The 13,381-nt window shown below is 38.1% G+C and overlaps 1 protein-coding gene across 1 annotated transcript in view; it reads right to left on the bottom strand.

Annotated features, from left to right (window-relative positions):
* Positions 1–13,381, bottom strand: part of vps13d (vacuolar protein sorting 13 homolog D) — a 90,505-nt gene that overhangs the window by 35,180 nt on the left and 41,944 nt on the right. Inside the window, exons 30-39 of the mRNA XM_022741902.1 lie at positions 12,471–12,695; positions 12,053–12,348; positions 11,751–11,884; positions 11,261–11,416; positions 9,866–10,052; positions 8,811–8,885; positions 8,490–8,690; positions 7,364–7,453; positions 5,561–5,701; positions 5,255–5,380 (exon numbers count right to left, since the gene is read on the bottom strand). Coding sequence (XP_022597623.1) covers positions 5,255–5,380; positions 5,561–5,701; positions 7,364–7,453; positions 8,490–8,690; positions 8,811–8,885; positions 9,866–10,052; positions 11,261–11,416; positions 11,751–11,884; positions 12,053–12,348; positions 12,471–12,695 — 1,631 coding nt within the window. The remainder of the gene's footprint in view (positions 1–5,254; positions 5,381–5,560; positions 5,702–7,363; positions 7,454–8,489; positions 8,691–8,810; positions 8,886–9,865; positions 10,053–11,260; positions 11,417–11,750; positions 11,885–12,052; positions 12,349–12,470; positions 12,696–13,381) is intronic.

Here is a 13,381-nt window from a genome sequence, read left to right as displayed (position 1 = left end):
GTTTTGCTTGACATATTTGTTTAATAATAGCAGTTCGCTTCTTTATTTATTTATTTATTTTTATTAATAAGATAATTAAATAATTTACTCATTCATTGCGGTATATATAGTGGTATAATATATTGTATGTTAAACATTAGTTTTCTGGCATTTTGTAAAAACAGTAACATTACATGTCATTTGTACATATTGTAGCAAAATGCTATAGAATGCAACATTGTGTTCATTTCACTTTTAGGGACTGCAAAATCATTTTTGATCTACAAATTTCCATTTGTTGTGTGCTTTCAGTATTAATATTTTCAATGCCACATATTTGATCAGTATACTGTACACTCACTGAGCACTTAAAATATTATATTATATATATATATATATATACATACATATATATATATGAATTAGTTTATATCCTGCAGATCCAGGTCAGGAGCTTAAGTTAATGTTCACCAACATCAGAATGAGGAAAAATGTGATATCAGTGACTTTGATCATGACCAACCTGACTGACGGCAACCTTGACGTGGACCCCCCCCCCCCAGATCTGGATCCAGTAGAATACCTTTGGGAAGTGGTAGAACAGGAGATTGGCAGCATGAATCAGCAGAAATGAGCAGCAGAGTCTCAGAGGAAAGTGCTCAGTGAGTGTATGTTCATGTGTGAAACACAAAAAGGAGCTATAGGCCAAGCCAATTATAACTAGTTATACTGTTATAATTGCGAATCTGCCATGAAAGAATTTTCAAAGCACGTGTGCTTTGGCTACTTTTTAGCACAGCCCAAGACGAATGAAGCGCATGACTGTTTGGAATCCAACATATGCTAATGAATTTAGTATTGAATAATGTAAAAAGGCCAAGCACACTCATCTTCTCTCTATTTGGTTTTTATTTCTGCTTCCAGCAGATGTCAAGCTGTCCAAGCGGAGGCAGCCATTTGTGCCATATGCTCTGTGCAACCACACAGGATGTACCATGTGGTTTGCCACTCTGACTACAACCCCCACAAGGTAGGTGTAACTACAACTAAAAGTACATGCACTACAAAGTGGAGTTAGAACATGTTTGACACATATGAAGTGAACCGGACAAGCAAATAGACCAGGATCCAAACTGAAGGTGCTTTGACTTGAACAAATCAGGAAGCTTATAGTGGCTTTTACCTAGCACATTAGCACATTTACCTTTAAAAAAAAAAAAAAAAAAAAAAAAAAAAAAAAAAACAGCAGCAGCAGTGAAGGAGCTGGAGAAATTAGTCATTTAGTTCAAACTATTTCATTTTGTTCAGCGTCATCCACTAGACCACGTTATTTATTCAATTTTATTCCATGACAGATGAACCTGCTGTTTGTTGGATTAAATGTTTAAATATAATTTATTTCAGATTTAACGTGATGTGGACTCAAGTTTCTTGTGCAGCAAGCAAAATAACTTTTTGGCCAACTTACAATACAGAAAAAAGGCTGCTAACAGTTTAACCTTTGTGTCCATTTTTGTTTATATTTAGCAGATGGTAAAACTTTGCTTAAATTCCTTGAATATTGTGTGTGTGTGTGTGTGTGTGTATATATATATATATATATATATGTATGTAAAGTAGTATAAAAACTAATGGAGACAAAGATACTAAATTGCATAATTGCGCACTCAGATTATGGATGTTGTGAAGCACACTAGTCTGCTATGATCCAACAAAATGTGCAACACTACAAAAATCTTGGAAAACCACTGTGCAATAATGTCTTCCCAACAACTGGCCATGCAGTGGAAAACAAATGATGAACAAGTCATGCTGTTCAGGCAAACTACAGAGCAGAAAGGAACTTAAATTGCTCTGGAAGAGGAGGAAAGACAAGACAGATGTATTTATAATTATAGTGAAATCTAGGCTGATTTGAAACTCTGTAGTCATTACTACTCAAAATTGCAACACCACTGAATGTAATAATAAAGCCTGACAGGCAGCTTAACAAATGCTTTTGTGAGACTAATGTTCTTAGCTATTTCAATATGAGGGCAGAGTGATAAATGTAACTAATGAGTTACAAATGTAAATGAGAAAAATCTTTTAAATATCTATTTTTGCTCAGATTTTCATTTGATTTTTGTTACTCTTGCTTGATATACTGTAGTTGAATATAGTTTAGCTTATTCAGATTTTACAGGCCATGTTTTTTTTTTTAATCCCCCATTTTTTACTTTTCTCATTCCTAATTCAAGTTTATCCTGTTTGTCACTAACAGATTACACAGTAGCATAGGTCACCCATATTTATGAAAACATTTAGAATCTCATTCATGGGAAAGTGGTCTCAGATTTTTGGACCCTACTGTATAAGCAAAAAACCCCTAAAATTAAATGGTATTCATTGAAAAAAAGACTGTGCTCCAAGGTTCAGTAAAATGGCATCTGAGCAATTTATAAACTTTGTTTAACCATTAATCAATCGTGTTCTACTTTAACTTGAGACATCATTTTATTTTCACTTGTTTATGCTTCTTTTTCTTTTTCCCTTTGTTGTGAAGCACTTTGGGTGCTATAGAGTATTACATTTAATGATGATTGAAAAAAGAATGTGTGTGTTCATTTCCGTCTTACACAGAGTATCATGGATCTGGCTCGTGGTTTTGTCAAATAACCGAAACCTAAATTTAAAGAAGCACCCAATATTCCTGCCCATTCAGTTTTTTTACTTTTGTGGCAGGTAGGTTGTTCCATGTGATTTAGGCTGTCTCAATGTCTTCTGTCTCTTCATGTGATCCTAGACTGACTTCATAATGAGATCAGGGCTCTGTGGGGGCCAGACCACCTGTCTCTTCTTGTCTCTAAAGACAGTTCTTTATGACTCTGGCTGTATGTTTCAATCACACGCCTCCCTGATGGGATTGTGTGATGGACAAGAACCTTATCTAAAGTGCCTAAAATGTTTGCACAGTGGTGTATAGTTATAATTTTGAATAAATATTATATATATAATAAAAACAAGGGGGAATGTTGGAGAGAGAATGACAAGCAACAAGGTCGCAGTCAGACTCGACCCTGGGACATTGTGATTCATGGCCAGAATCTTGACTTCTAAGCCACAGAGCTGCCCTGTACAATGGTACTAACACTGATATTAATTGTAATTTATACTTGCTCTGTTGGCAGGAAACATTTGAGCGTATTTTGATGGACCTTTCTACGACTGAATGAGAGCTTTGATACTCAGTGTGCTGGCGAAGGAGACTGGCTAGGCGACTAAACTGAACTGTACCTCTGGAGTGAATCTGCTGCTCGAGGCAGGTCAAGCTGGCTGTGCTCCTAGTTCTAAGATGAGCAAGAGGAGCACCTGACAGCAGAGAGAGACATTTACAACACAACAGAGACACATGCAGAGGAAACACACAAGAGGGTTAGAGGTTCAGCATCCTCATTCAGTACTCTGTGTCAGCAATCAACACTTATCTGCAAATCAGTATCTTTGTGAATAGTGCAACTCATGCTTCACTTCAAGTACTCTCCCTTCTATTTCCTTATCTTCAGCATTATAACCAATATACCACAAGCCCATTCATTTTGTTTTTCTACTACAGGACCAGAAGAACTTGGTTAATGAGTTGCAGGTTTTGTGGTTAATTCATTTGATTGATGCTATTTGTGTTGTTAGCACCTCTTAGTTAATATGGAAAATCAAGCAAACATTATAAAGGCTTGGAGCAAAGCAGCTCAAACCTCCTGTTATACCAACAACTCCTTATAACAAAGTAACCCATGAACCAAATTTCTCAAAGGATGAATGCATACAGCCAAAGAACCAAACTAAAGCCCTACCAATCTTAAACCAGACACTTTATGAATATAATGTGCTATTCTATGTTTTTCTTGTTATCAACAAATCCCTTGAAAAAATGAACACCAAATTAACAAATTAACTCTTTTTTAATACTCTCCAACTTCTCTACCCTGTGTGGGACTCCCAGCTCCAAGCCAAATAAATATTTCTGCTGAACATGAACAATTTTAAAAACACTTATCAAATGTCAAGTTTCATTTTCTAAAAAGGCTCAGTAATTTAAATGTCTATCAAACAGGAGAAAATAGTGCATTTATTGGGGACTATTTTTTTTTTAATCCAAATTTGGTGCTCTGTGGGACTAAGTCAGAATAAATTGCAGTGTCTGTGTTCATAATAATGAAGGAACGTCTCACCCAGTGCAACAGAGAGGCTGATTCATCTGAGTCACAAATACAGACACAATGTACTTAAGCTAATAACACACATACAACATGGGACATGGTGTCCATAAACAGAGATGCAATCATTCCTTTAGGCCTTCAGCTCTTACTCTGAGGTTCTTTGTCACCTTGAGTCATCTCAGCTGGACACCCACCTCTAGGGGAGATTAGCCACAGAACTACACCATCTCCATTTATAGACAGTTTGTCTGAATGTGGACGGATGAAGATCGAAGTGATTCTAACCCTCACTTTCAGTTAGCTTTTGTTGATGTCATTAGTAGAGGGGTTCACATACTTTTTCCAGCTAGCCTGTGAATGTTTGAATGATGTTTTCAGTATGGACAAGAACAACACAATGATGTGTGTTTTTAGTTAAAACAGATTGTCTTTGTTCATAATTATGCTTTAGATGAAGATCTGATCAAATCTGAAGACTGAATTTATACGTAAATGAAGATGATTCCAAAGAGTTGACTTTTCTTTTTCTTTCTTCTGTGTACCAGGCTTGGCTACACACACTATACTTGTTAGTGGGATACGTTAATTGCTGATTAAGCTGTGCACATTGAATTTGATAAAGAAAAGAAGAAAAATATAGAATATCACCTGATTTATAATTTATGCTAACAACAGTGTCTTTCAGTTTCTTTGAGTTGATAGATACACAAATTACAGACCGACGATCACATCAGATTTAACTGTGGGAATGTCATGAAGATTGTGTTGTCATGTTAACATGTTAGTTCTAACTGGTGCTGGTATTTTTCAACTATAAAGACAATAACAATATAATATGAAACATACCAGCAGAAAGTATAAGAGACTACCTAAACTTAAATATTTGAAACAGTTGCCTGTTTGTTTCCTTTTGGTTTTCTGAAATAAATGTGTTATCCAGGATGCCACATCTGGCCATTCAAAATATATTTTTAGTGTTTTTGTGAAGAAATTCTTCACTACCCTGTGATTTATTATTATATTTATTATTATTATTATTATTATTATTTGTGGTACTGTATGTAGCCGACACTCACTCTGTCCGAAGCTTGGTGGGTCGACTGAAGAGCCCATCCAGGATATGGGGGGTGAAGACAGGGGGCTCTCTTCCTCCTCATTACAGTAGTCAGCCATCCAGGAGCTCTTGGTGGTGTTGTATTGTTCTGGAAGAAGGGGATAAAAACATGTTCAACATTTCTGGCTTGTTTAGTCAAGTTTATCACTGTAACTAAAAACCAGTACTAATGATATACTGAGTGATTTGACTGAGCACTGTTCGATCAACTGTTTAACCCATTCAGGTTTGTTTATTAGCAAAGAAGCACATTCCAGTTTTCACTCACCCAACAGGACAGAAGTGATGTTAACATCCAGTCTCTGCTTGGCTCGAATCCCCATCTTGAGGCGCGGAGGGTGGAGGCGGCCAGCAGCCTGCTGCTGCCAGGACAGGAAGCAGGGCCAAGGTTCGATGAAGGGCTCCCAGCCTGGCACACGCACAGACACAGATGTGCAGTAAGTTATAAAAACCTTTCGGGACACTGCACTGGCTTACATCAATGCCTGGGAGACTTTCCTATTCTAATCCATATTGCTGAATACGCAAATAAATCAGTTATCACTATTCCTAAAGATTACCAACCTGCAGCTTTGTTCTGAGAGCAATGTTTTTTATTGGACACTCTCTGTAGAGCTTGACTTCATGTAATGTCCTCATTCTCTGATTAGTTATTAAAACAGATAATCCTTGTGCCAAATCAGAAGCACTCATCCATCTGTTTGTCAATGCCAGGTTGTGTAAAAATCAAATTTTCAAAGACAGCCACAGCACCTTCTGTTTTTGGTAGTATGGCTCTTCCTGTACAATCTGGTTTCTTATTGTTCAGTAATTCCTTCTCATGTGGAGCAGTTGCATTACACTCAACCAAGGCTGAAACTGAGGGAGCTGTAGTGTTCACAGGTTCTTTTATAACCTTGTTCATGCAGTTAGTCTTAATTGGAAATCACAGATGTGATCTGTTGCAGTGCTCACAAGTGTACTCACTTGGGGGTTGTTCTTTGAGGACTGTATTTTCAATGTATGTATGACCTATACGTGGTATGTGTTTTATGCTGTATTTTAGATGTGGTGTGTTTGTGTGGCTGCTATCCTGGCCAGGCTTCTCTTGTAAAAGAGATTTTTTTTTTCATCTCAATGGGACTTCCTGGTAAAATAAACTAAAATAAATAAATAAAAATGTAGCCTGTCTAACCTGTCTGTTGCAAATACTTCAACTTAAAAATAATACAATTATTGTAAGATGGTACAACTTTCAATCATTTAACATTTTAGTGACATTTTACACAGGGGTGTACTTCTATTATATCCTGTAAGTTTGTCATACATAAAAAGCAACATTTCTGTTTTGTTTGTTTTTTTGATCCATTGCAGTTTGCTTATAGGTATAATAGATCATCTCATTTTCTCTCTGCACTTTGCTGTAGAACTGAGGTCATTAATAGGCGGTCTGGACCAGGACGCCTATCTGTCCAAACCTGGACCTATTACCTGTAAATTATTTAGATTTATTACACTTTGACACAGCATTTCTATTTTAACTAGAGCAGCTTTTTTAGCCTTTATGGCACTGGCCAAATAATGCTACTCAGTGAATTACTGAACTCGAATTAGTGAGTGAGATAGACACACACAGTAGAGAGACAAGACCATAGTTGGAAAAATAAGTGTGGACAGTGGGGGAGTCGGGTATAAGAGGGAAAGAAAGATATTAATACTGTTCAGTTAAGATGTGTTAAACATAATAATGTTTGAGATTGTTCAGATGTGAAATGTAGTAAGAAGAAAAGGAGGAAAGGGAAAATTGAAGCTACACTTTTTATTTTATTTTTCTAAATCTAAGCACTTTAAGATGGACATTTTTCGTTTTTCAAAAGCTCTGATATGTAGTTTTGACTTATCACAGCACGTATCCTTGAACTTTCCCCAAAATCTTGTCCATCTGGAACTCTTTGAATCTTAATTGAACACATTACCATTTAAACTAATGTCAAAACTCACATTTTAAGACATTTCATTCAACTTGTGTATAATACTGTATATCATCAAAACATTAAAGAAATGTTCTAATGCTGTAAGTAAATCTTTTTACCTGAAAACTCTCTGTTGTAGTAGTCTCCAGACAAGGTGAAGCTGGCGTTTCCTTCCTGGGTGGAACCAATGCGCTGTAGCACATAAAGCCCTGCAATAACAAACAGTCCGCAGATCACAATCCCAGGCTGAGATAAAAGATGGTCATCCTTAACTTCCCCAATCTGCAATTATTTATTTATTGATTGATTGATTTATTCACAGTCCTTAAAGTCTGATTTTGGAGGATTTATTCCACTGACATACAAAAAGTGTTTACATTTTTGTTTGTTTGTTCTTGGCTGGACCGCAACAGTGGGCCGGCACTATAATCAATCAATCAATCAATCAATCAATCAATCAATCAATCAATCAATCAATCAATCAATCAATCAAGTCGTGGCCCTTTGCTGTCATCCTCTCTCTCCCTCTCTCTCTCTCTGACTTTCCTGTCTCTCTCACTGTAGCCATTCAAATAAAGGCAAGAAATCCCCCCAAAAAATTAATAATAATAATGATAAAAAGGAAACTTTTGGATTTTTATTATTTATTATTGAATTACTATGTGACAGAGATTACAGGGGGGTTGGGAAAAGGGGGAAATATTACACTTTCTACTCAACTACATCTATTTGGCAGCTTTAGTTAAACAAGCAAGATACCTACTGGACTCTTAACTTAACTCCCCTGACTGTCAGTGTGGAATTTGAATCCTGGACAGCACGAAAGGCATTTCTGTCATATTATTCAAAAATGAGGCTTCACACTTAGATACTACTATGACCAACTCTACATATTAAACAGAGGGTGTAAGGCATAAAGATCTGCCTCTAATCAAAGTCTGGAGTTGAAGTAAATAAAGACTAAACTATTGTGGATCCAGATGGAGGCTGTGCTCTGTGTGAGAATCTCTCTCTCTCTCTCTCTCTCTCTCTCTCTCTCTCTCTCTCTCTGTCTTGTGCTCTCTCTCGCTCTCTCTCTCAACTTTCCAATCTATCACTATAACTGTAACAAAGGCAAAAGCTTGAAACTGTTCTAACTGAACATTTTCTTTTAGAAAATATGTATATCTGAATGCGAAGAAAACAAATGTTGCCAATTTTCATATGTTTGATGATGCAGTTATATTTTACATAAAAGAGACTTACTAGAGAAGGTCAGCTCAGCCAGCGGTATGTCACAGTCCAGACAGTCATCGATGAAACAGATGCAAACACTTTCGGCCCTCACCTCCACCCCAGACAGAGGAGCTGAGTGGCTGCTGGAGCCAGAGTCACCCCTGGCTCTGGGATGGCCTGCCATGTTCTCAGCATTCTCCAGGAGCCATGTGGCTGCCTGGTCCAGTTGACCTGAGGGACACATTATTCTGTCTTTATATAGATTTTCATTAAATAATAATCAAGACGCTGTGAGCTCTATAGCCTACGGCACGCATGTGTGGAGAGCATTGTTAAAGTTGTCTCACTCACCTTTACAGTGGATCAGGGCTCTTTTGCAGTCATCTTTCCTGAAGCCAAGGTCCTGTAAACGGGTCAGCTGGCCCTCTGTGGAGACAAAAAACAACCACATAAATAACTTTTCTGAGAACAGTACGTCATCACTGTTACTAAACAGTGGCCTTACTATAAGATTACACAAATAAGAACAATTTCAAGCATTTCATGACTATGAAAGCCAATAATGTGTTAGCATGTCTTTTAATACTTTCTGACTTCCTTACCCAACTCTACTTCTCATAGATATACAGTTGTACACAAAAGTTTGAGCACCCCTGGACAAATTCCATATTTTGTTAATTTTTTTAAAAGTAAATCCAACTCCTGCAGCAAACAGACATTAAAAATGAGCTTTTATATTTCATTTGATGAACTTATATACACTTAATAACTGAAGTTAATACAAAAACAAATAAACAGTAATTGTTTAATAAAGTTTAGGGACCCCTCTACTTGTAAAACACTCAGAATTTCATTAACTCATTAGGGTGCCCCAACTTATGTGCAAAACAAATCAAAAAAACATGTATTTCGCCCATGAGTGCTAAAACTTTTGCATATCTGTGGCTCAGGAGGTAGAGCTGACATATGGTCCCTTTTTTGGGATGGAAAGCCTCTGAAAATCATTTAGACCATGGAAATGAAACTGAAAATGAGAGGGAATTAGTAAATTCTAGGATTAATGATGGAAGTCAAACATCTAAAATTTTAGTTTGCTAAAGAAATATTGTCACGTTATCCAATGATTTAGTTGTTCCTTGTTAAGTAAATTATCAAATAAACTCAGGAACACCGTCTGAAAATTCACAAGAGTAGGATATTTATTCTAGCAGCAAGGGAACAAGTTAGCGTGTGTAGCTGTGTGTGTGTGTGTGTGTGTGTGTGTGTGTGTCTGTAACAAGTGCCAAGTTAACTTTTTGTTAACTAAGGCTAGAATAAAACTAACAAACATCAAGAAACTAAAATTTCATTAAATGTCAAATAAACTAAAAAAAGACAAAACCTTACATTGACATTGCTTTACATACCTATGAGGGCCTCAGTCTTTTGCCTGAAGCTATCTTTGTGTGTAGCAGTGGGCTCAGTGCTGGATGTGGTGGAGGTGTCAGAGCCAGACGGCAGTGGAGCGCTGGAAGTTGGGATGGATTTGGCAATGGCCAAGAAGAGCTGAATGTCGTTGTATGACAGACGAATGTCCAGAGCAGGAAACTGAACCTTCAAGAGAACATGGACAATTAACATTTACATGTCAGAGCCAGTTTGTTAGTGATGGGGAGCACTAGCCATCATGTGAAAACAGGTGCATAATGTTTCCTGTAGTTTTGCTTTGTCAAAAGGAACCCAGACATGGGGTCTTCACACAGGCAGAATGTCGGGCTTACAACAGGAGGAAACATTGTGCACATCTGGCAAAACAAATAGTCAAACATTTGGAGGCAGTAAGGGCTTCTGTTCTGACTGCTGTGGCCATATTATGAATTATTACAATGTTTCTATTTTGCGGTTTGTTTTTGCACATCTATTTTCTTTTCACTGGCTATTGTTTTCATTTTTTTTTTTTTTTTTTTTTGGGGGGGGGGGGGGTTTAGCCTCCAAACAAAAAATTGGAAAGAATGGGAAAGAAGTGTAGAAAGGAAAAACAAGAAGAATATACAGTGTTCAAAAGGTTTTGGCACTTTTACAGGACCTGAGCGAGGGGGAGTCTGATGGTGGAGAGGTTTAGTGATGAGGACTGGAGTGAGGAAGAGAGTTCAGACTCAAAAAGTCAATGTCAGCTGATACATCTGTCAGCAAGTGCACTCCAGGTAGGATGGGGGGATACCTGCAGACGCAGCCACTTCACAAACTTTATTTTGTGAATACAAACTAGATCTTGATTTTGTAAATAGTAGGCCTATGGGCTATAAACAGTAAGCAACATCTGAAATTACCCTCACTGATAATGAATAAAGAATTATAAAGAATTATAATGCAGCCTAATGAATCTCAACAGTACTGCCGACTGCTGTCCAGTCTAGTACACAAGCCAGACCGGTCTCTGTGAGAGCTTGTGCATCATCTCCAGGTAGAACAATTGTAAAAGACCTATGGCTGTTGATAATGAACAATAACAATCAAATAACAAGAAAATAACAATCTAATAAATCTCAGAGCGAAGAGTGAGAGTGGCTGTTGACATGACGGCACACACATCTAATCTTACCACATCATATCTTACCACATATCTTTCATTCTGCAATGTGTTTGTTATAATACATATAGCTATAGTGTTGTATTTTAGCAACACAGAAAAAAACTGTCCATTTGGATAGGAGACCACACCAGAGACCACTGAGCAACTGGTCCAGACCACAAGGAGCATATACTGGTTGATGCCATGCACATGTTGCATATCTTAGTTTGGTTGATTGCTAACTCCTTACTTCGAGAAGTGGTGGGATGTCCTCCACATTGAAGGCATCGAGTAGACCTGAGCTGCTTTGATATGTGGGACTCCCACACAGCTCCACCTGAACATTGACAGGGTCAATTATGGACAGCGCTGTCTCCTGCTCACTGCCAAGCCGACACGAGAAAACCTGGGGGTGACAAGATACCTCTGAATTAAAGATAATAAAATTATAATCTGAATGTTGGCAGTAGTTAGTAGCACTCGTGCACTAATGCAGTGTGTACTAATCCCATGTTACATACAGAAAGTACAAGTACCAATGTGTACTGAGCTTCACTGGATACTGTTTCAGCCATTAAAGGTGGGGTGAGGTGGGGGGTGGGGGAGTTGCAAGTTGTAGCAAGAGACTGGGATTCTTTGATTAAGAGTCCTAATTAACGGTAGCACTGGTAAAAGTATCAGTCTCAGAAGTAATATTTGACCACAAACTAGTGCTATGGCAGTGGGAGATGTCATTTCACCTCTATTCCTGCAAGGCTGCCAGAGAAAGGTCTATCTAGCAGACGGGGTTTGTAGGTGAGGACAGTGGTCCCTTTTAGAATGATGGCGTTGGTATCCAGACAGGACGAGTCCTCCACAACCACAAACTCAGTGCCTGAAGACCAGATGAAAATATAATTTTAAAAGACAAAACCAGCTAAATACGTGGGACAGCTCATTTAAAGTTCATATCACACACAGGTTAATATGGTCAATCATCTATATTTCCTGCTTCAAAGAGATTTGAAATATGAGAAATAGAAATAGGTCCAAACATGCTGACCTGTGACGTTGATCTTGACCTCCAGACAGCGGTCCTGGGTGACCGGCACTGTGGACCTCTTGGTGACCACACCACTCTTGACTGTCTTTGGCATGACAGCCCCAGTGGTGGTGGTGTTGATCGTGCCCGAGTCGGTACTGCTGTTACTGGGCCATCGCTGACAACCCTCAGCACCACTTGTCACCTTCTCCCCTGGCGTCCGCAGGAACTCTCGCACCAGCTGGAGCCAGTCAAAGATGAGAAAGACCCTAAGGTTGTTGAGGACCACCGTGAAGCAGGAGGAGTCACGTGTGGATCTGAAGGAAGGTGGACCACAGCTTAGTTGACCAACTCTTTACTATCTAAAATGACCTAAAATCTCTAGATCAACCTATGTGTGCAAATGTTCCATGAAAGCTTGAAAATTCTTCAGTGATACCTGTAATGCAGTTCCAGTTGTAGTGACGCACGGTTAGAGCCTGTTTTAGAGGGCTGAAGGATGCAGTCAAAGACATTGGATTTTACCCCATCAGCTCTACCAGTACTTTTATTCAGCCCAGTGTACCGAGTGTCATATGCCAGCAGCGAGTGAGACACCAGGTTGACAGACTTGGATCCATTGGAGAAAGTCTCAAAGAGGAGCTTGGATTTCATAAAGTCAAACCTTTGCAAGAGAAACACAAAAATAACATTAAAATAGCATCTTTTTTAACTTGACTGTAGATAAGTGTCTTTTTTACAAGTCTCAACTTAGTGGTTCAATCTGCAAGTCCATAAAAGGTTTCAGATGAACTAGCTATAAATGTGAGAGGAGGTAATCTGCCCAAAACAGCTGGGTACTCTAAAGTTGCAACTAATTTTAGTTTCTCTCTTAAAGTGCAACTATAAGAAATCCCATGGGAAAATGCACTGTCCAATTTCTGACCATGTTCTAGTCAAAATGACTGTTTGATTAAGTGTTCTTAAAAAAAGAACTAGAAGTACAACAAACACTTTAAACCAGAGAGGGCACTGATACCCTAATTTTAAGGTTTTCAGAGTTAAGTTACTCTAAGTCCATCCCCTCAAACATACAGTTTTTGGCTGCGAGATCTTTGGTGCCTCAACACAGTGTGTCATGGTACTGGCATTATGACCTCCTGAATTTATTGATGTGCAGGGCTTTGTTTCATGTGTATCATTTCTGTGGAATTTGTGACTTTATTTTCAACTATTAGAAATGCCCATACTAAGCTGGCATCTGGTATTCTGTAAGAAGTCAGAGCAAATTCTGGTTTTTCGTAACAATTTTTTCATTCCACAGCACATATGCATATGCATCATATGCATATTTATAGATTTTGAAAAGAA

This window comes from Seriola dumerili, unplaced genomic scaffold (genome assembly GCF_002260705.1).
Source record: "Seriola dumerili isolate Sdu_G_001 unplaced genomic scaffold, Sdu_1.0 BDQW01000056.1, whole genome shotgun sequence".
Classification (NCBI taxonomy): Eukaryota; Metazoa; Chordata; class Actinopteri; order Carangiformes; family Carangidae; genus Seriola; species Seriola dumerili.
Note: the sequence above shows the minus strand (reverse complement) of the source record. Positions and strands in the feature narration are given on the sequence as shown.